This window comes from Clytia hemisphaerica, unplaced genomic scaffold (genome assembly GCF_902728285.1).
Source record: "Clytia hemisphaerica strain Z4C2 unplaced genomic scaffold, Clytia hemisphaerica genome assembly, whole genome shotgun sequence".
NCBI lineage: Eukaryota > Metazoa > Cnidaria > Hydrozoa > Leptothecata > Clytiidae > Clytia > Clytia hemisphaerica.
This window is the reverse complement of record NW_027103627.1, coordinates 1-6,257: the sequence shown is the minus strand read 5'-3', so window position 1 is coordinate 6,257 and position 6,257 is coordinate 1. Positions and strand designations below refer to the sequence as shown.

Below are 6,257 nucleotides of genomic sequence, written 5' to 3'. Positions count from 1 at the left end.
GTATGTTTTATTTAATCCTAGTCTATCGAACTACTGTAGACGACTAATTCAGACATGGTAGAAATAAAGCAAAAAGTAATGGAGAAAACAATTTTAGTTATACAAACTAAATCCCCTAACAATAATCTCATTATCATATAACGCCTATACTACTGTAGAGTCTGCTAAATTGCGTGGGTTGCGTGGGTGCGTGGGTGCGTGGGTCGATATTTTTGCGTGGGTCATTTTTTTGCGTGGGTGCGTGGGTCAAAATATTTTTTGCGTGGGTCAAAAATTTTGCGTGGGTCAAATTTTTTGCGTGGGTCATATTTTTTGCGTGGGTCAAATTTTTTGCGTGGGTCAAAACTTTTGCGTGGGTCATATTTTGTGCGTGGGTCATTATTTTTTGCGTGGGTCAAAATTTTTGCGTGGGTCAAAATTCTCCCTGTAATTCGAAAAAATGCCTTCCCTTGAAATTCGAACTGGTCATATCCAAAATGTTGGATGTGTTTTACATAACACGTTTTGGTTTATTTCGTTTATTTTGCATAGCTGTAGCTGTCTTTTTATAAGAGGAAGCTTTATAGAATATTTTTAGAAGCTTTAAAGCTTCTTATAGCACGCTTTAATCTTTTGGGTTTCCTTTGAGTGTTAAAGAACAAAGCAAATGGCGACAAAATCTGAAAATTTTTCTACAAAAGTTATATTCATTAGGCGACCGATTACTAAACAATTTAATCGTTGTCAATTATTTCGTCCACTCCACTTGTAATTTCTTTGATTTAAGTACATTAAAGGCCAATTTAAAAAATTGGACGAAATAAAGACGCTGTACTTTTTTTCAAAGCAATAGAAAAGGGAGGAAAAAATTAAAGTTATAGTGTTTATTTCCATGACACTGGAATCCTGAAATATAGCATGCTAAAATTCAAAAGTGTGATCCTGAAGTGTGTCTACAAAAATTAGACGGGTGTGTGTTGATTCTGTATAATGTTATAGTAAATAAGTGCAGCTATGTAAAATAAACCACAAGGTGTTACTACATAAAAACTGTGTGCTTTTGTTTAGTTTTCGTAGATATATACACAACACATTTTTGTATAAGATAACTTGAAAATTTTAATTTGACAAAAAAAACGTCTTAGCTAACTCGAAAGTTTTAATTTGGTAAAATAATCGAGTTAGCTAAAAAATCACCAAAAAAATACTGACCCACTCAAAAACTTTGACCCACGCAAAAAATAATGACCCACGCAAAAAAATATGACCCACGCACAAAATATGACCCACGCAAAAAATAATGACCCACGCAAAAAAAATGACCCACGCAAAAAATTTGACCCACGCAAAAAATATTTTGACCCACGCACCCACGCAAAAAAATGACCCACGCAAAAATATTAACCCACGCAAAAATATTGACCCACGCACCCACGCAACCCACGCAATTTAGCAGACTCACTACTGTATTACACGCATTAAAAAAGACTCCAGTCTACATTAATCAGTTTCTTCAAATCTCAATAACAGTTGATCCTCTCTAATTTGATTTTCAATGAGAATTGGATTTTCGAAAGCCTATCGAATTGTAAATTGTCATTTCTTGCTGACGGTGGCTTTGAATAATACTGAATAATAGGAAGTCAAATGGTCAAAAATCAATAAGCGGGGGGGGGGGGGTTGGAATAAGAATGTCCTGGGTGGAAAATTTTCGAAAAATTAATTAGCGGCCCCCCGGTTATTAGGTACCCGAGAGTAATCTTTTTAACTTCATTCACTAAAACGTGTGAAGTTCTTGATATTCATGACGTAATGTTTTATACGGAAGCACCCAAAAAAAGACCGGGGTGTCTCCCACTAATTTTAAATTCAAACAACCAAACTAGTGGTAGACGCCTCGGTTTATTTTGGGTGCTTCCGTTTAAAACTTTACGGTCGTGAAAATAATGAGTAAGTGGTGGTAGGATCGCAAGAATCTTTTACGGATTTTCTTTATTAGCTGAGATACACAGTATTTCACTTTTTGGCGTTGTTGGTTTAACAATTTTCGGTGGTATTTTACGCCCTATTTAGTTTGTCGTGAAACCATGAATAGGATGTTCCGTAATTAGGATGGCCTTCGAATTAGGGCTTGCATTCTTTAAAGGTTTTGCTTTTATAAAGTATTGTTATGGTTTTTTTTAAACACACAAATTTGAGATTAAAAGCCCTTTTTATATTTAATTGACACTTTTGTGCAGCAATTCGTTAGATGTAGGAAAGAAAATCGTGTTTGTTATATCAGCACAGAATTAAAGCAACAAAGTAACAGGAGAGTATCTGCCTGATATGAAATAACGTACCTGACATGAAACGAGAATATTTTCCCAAGATATCCAGGTGTTTTAAAATCCGCAAAGTGTTCAAATGTTCTAAATTTGCTCTTAATATCTTGGCCATCGAAGCCATACTGTTTGTTCTTTTAAAGGATTTGTGCACCGGATTTGAAAGACTACTGCTTCTCAAGCTGAGAATGCCATTTTTAGAGCATTTTCCATTATAAATTGTCAATTACCCCCAAGTAAGGCTCACTCCTTTCACAAAAATGCCATAAATGTTAAATCTAGTCTGAATCAGGATCCTAACCTAAGAATGCTGTAAGAATATTTTTGGATGATTTTCCCAAAAAAAGTTAAGAATATCCATGATGAAATGGATTTGCATCATTTTTATAAAAAAAATCGTGTGATAGTGCACAGAAGTACCCATCTTTCAAATGATTATAAAACAAACGAATTTGAACTGAATGAATATAGTTTTATTCTTTATCGCCAACAAACTAGATAGTAATTTTGAAAAATAAATCAAGGAAACATTTTAGTTGCAGTTGATTCCTTTGATCAATAAATCTTTACCAAATTTCTTCATCCACGGTCGAGACCAGATCGTGAAGACGCAATCTTTGTTTTGTCCATTCCCTTTGGTTGGGCAGTCAGTCAATCCTTTGTATTTGTTTCCTTCGACGTTTTGGCAAACACTTTCTTCCATGGTGACGTGTACACGGTATAACACTCCAGTAACGACTTGCTTGGATGCTTTGATTGTTTCGGTTCTAACCAATCTGGAGTGGAGAACGGGAAATTTGAATAAAGAGCAACTGACATTTAACATTAGAAAAGGTCGAAACAACGCCAAACCGTTCCGTCGCAGAAAAATAAACTGGCTAGTGTATATGGTAAAAGGTGGAATTACCCTATCACACGAATATAAGTAGGTAATCAATGGAAATGGAAATATGAGCTCCTTCCATTAAAAAATCATCCTTGATGTCTTTGAGAAGAGGAAAAAAATCATGTTAATTTCTTGCGTGTTAATTTTAAGGCCGTTCAATGCTTGTCTACTTAAGGGCTCTGACCATAGTGAATTTTTCATAATTGCCGTGTTTAAAATGTGTTTTCTGACTGATGTAACCAACAAAACTATGGAATGTTATACATTTTCTGTTAGACAAACTATTCCTAAATCTGAAAATTCAAAAATTGCATTGAAAAAATTTGATGAAGAAGAAAATGAAGACTTGTGAGGAAGAGTATTTCAACTTTGAAGAGCTTAGTTTTGGCGAAGAAAAAACATTTTGAAAAAATTTTCGCAGTAGATGGTGTATCTTTTACCGAACGATAAAATTTTTTGCGGAAAATTTTTGTAAATGCTTCTTTGTCTCGAAATCTTCAAAGTGATTTTTCATCAATTTTTTATCTGGATTTTGCTTAAAAAAACAGTCACAACTTTTGACACATCTTTTTAGAAAAATTTTCCGCAAAATTTAAAATAGTTCAATTCTTTGCGGACAGTGTAAAGAAATTTTGAAACAAAAAGAGAGTGAGGGTGATGGAACATATTATTAACATCTTTTTAAAGTTCATAACGTCATTTTTGCAATTAAATTCTTAATTACTCTTAAGGGATTCAATTAAAATGCAATTTATAAATGCAATTCTTTGTTAAAAGTGTTAAGGAACCTAAAATCATAGAGGTTTAAAGAAAGACAGGAGATGAATTTGTCGGTAATTGGTCGTTAAAGTCTTTTGATTTCTTTTATGTAATAAATCAAAAGAAATTCTAGGCTCGCCCGATGAAATACGACTTTTTAGTAGAACTCAAGTTTGCTCTGAACATTCTTACTATCAGCATCGAAGATTTCCAGCCTTCTAATATACGAGAATAAAATAAAATTTAGCTCCACGAAATAAGTTTGCGTTCAATTTTGTCATCCATTAAATTTTGTTTTGAAAAGATATTTTCTCAAGCCAGAAAATGAAAAGTTCTTTATAAGCACACACAATTTCAGACCCAATTTGTAGACAAAAAGTCGCTGGAGAATTTTGGAGGAAAGTATTAAGCAATAGAGTTCACCTTGAAGAAAATGTTGATCGAAAAATCTTGTCATTTGATGAAGGATTGCAAAGTTTACAGGCCCTTTTTTAATCCAAATATTTTCTTACACCAATGTCAGAAACAATGAATCTCGTCCCATCTTAAATCCAACACTTAAGTTAGCCAATAAGATTTTACCTATCAACAAAAGAGCTCATTAAAAATGCACGATATATGAGATTATGAGCATGTATACCTCGTAATATTTTCAATCGTAGGGCGAGCATGGTTACAATAGCATACTTCTCCTGTTTCTTTATACCTCCATGCTGAAATATAACTTTTATGTTCAAATACCAAAATCAATTTTTGGACTATGGTCAGAGCCCGTGTAGATATATATTATAAGTTACAACAAACCTGTAATCATTTTCTTTCCTATCATTCTTCATGTTCAATTGTTCGACAGCGATATCCATTCCGTTTTGAAGAGGCATACATTTTTCAATCTCTTCCTCTGTCATTGGAAAAAGACCACCATCTCCAAGGGTAATTCCCAAAAGACAAGCGAAAAGAATTGTGAAACGTAACATGTTGATGTGTTTTTCAGTTTCGTACGAATCTTGATGATTGAAGATTTTGCACACACCGACTATCCTTTTATACTCGAAATTTGAAACGCCTCAAACATCTTTATTTAATTTTCTATTGTTTTGCTACATCGTATGATATATGATATCAATGACGTAATATGCATATATGCGAGGTGTTACAGTCACTTGAAGAGCTGGGGACTAGTCTCTAAATGAATTTTCTTTTGTTATGTTATAAATATGTGACTTTTTCTGGACACCCTACGTATGATTTTACGCTGAGAAGTCTGGGATCTAAAAGAACTCGCAGAGCTGGTCAAATACAGGGTGTAATAGCAGTTCAATTATTTTGGCAACTGTATCAAAAAAGTTGCAAATATTCAGCGTTCAATATTTACTCTTCTGGAAGAAATTCGCAATAGAAATGTTATCTTCTCAGCCTCATTCCATTACATTCGTTATGACCTTCTTGTAGTTAACACACTACTTTTACTTCTTCCATAAATGAAAATTTCTTCAATTCCCGAGAAAACTGTTCTTATACAAAATTTGCATTTCTTTTAAGATAAAGTGGAACCATTGCACGTTAGAAATAATATATATCTGGCTTAAATTAAATACCTTTCTTATTTGCGAAACTGGTTCTACTCTCGGGTACCTAATAGCCGCCCCCGCTAATTAATTTGTCGAAAACTTTCCACCGAGGACATTCTTATTCCAACCCCCCTCCCCCGCTTATTAATTTTACGGAAAATATTTTTGAAAGTTCCCTCTGTTGTCCTAATTCTGCTGTATTAGCCTCCTTTTCAAAAATTTTCCACCCAGGACATTTTTATTGCAAACCTCCCCCCCGGGGGGTTTGAGGTTTTTTCCAACCCACCCACCCCCCCTGCTTATTCCAACCCTCCGGCTATTAGGTATCCGAGAGTATTCAAAGAACCTTTAAATGGTATAGATTTTAGTTTAAAACTTGCTGCAGACTATTTATGCTTATGACCCTAAATGACGTTCAATGCTTCCATAAATTTGTACGAAGCATGAAGCGCTGCTCGTTAGTGGTTTACTAAATTCATTTTTTGTTAATTGCAAAATTTCTACTATTAAGTTGAAGTATCCGATGATGTTCACGATGTAAATACGGAATCATCCAAAGTAGCCCTGGGCGTTTGTCACTAGTTCTGTTGCCTTTTAAATTCAAAATAAGTGGCAAACACCCGGTCTTTTTTGGGTCCTATAGTACCGGGTGAACCAAAAAAAAGTATACAACTTTGTCGAGATATTGTGAGCTTCAGGATATAAATTTTTGTTCGTTCTTTTTTTTATTGTATAGAG

The 6,257-nt window shown here is 34.3% G+C and overlaps 1 protein-coding gene across 1 annotated transcript; it reads right to left on the bottom strand.

Annotated features, from left to right (window-relative positions):
- Positions 1-2,761: 2,761 nt before the first annotated feature.
- On the bottom strand, positions 2,762-4,935 carry LOC136802475 (cystatin-like). The gene is made up of 2 exons (XM_067059203.1): positions 4,753-4,935; positions 2,762-3,079 (listed from the first exon to the last, which is right to left on the bottom strand). The coding sequence occupies exons 1-2, from the start codon at positions 4,923-4,925 to the stop codon at positions 2,836-2,838; spliced, it is 417 nt and encodes a 138-aa protein (XP_066915304.1). The 5' UTR covers positions 4,926-4,935; the 3' UTR covers positions 2,762-2,835.
- Between the last annotated feature and the right edge of the window lie 1,322 nt (positions 4,936-6,257).

What these genes read in the sequence shown, in the direction of transcription:
- LOC136802475 (XM_067059203.1), bottom strand. Translation starts at nt 4,925, where the DNA reads ATGTTACGTTTCACAATTCTTTTCGCTTGTCTTTTGGGAATTACCCTT. An exon ending in AGGAAAGAAAATGATTACAG is followed by an intron (nt 3,080 to 4,752) that starts GTTTGTTGTAAC and finishes TCTCCACTCCAG; the next exon opens with ATTGGTTAGAACCGAAACAA.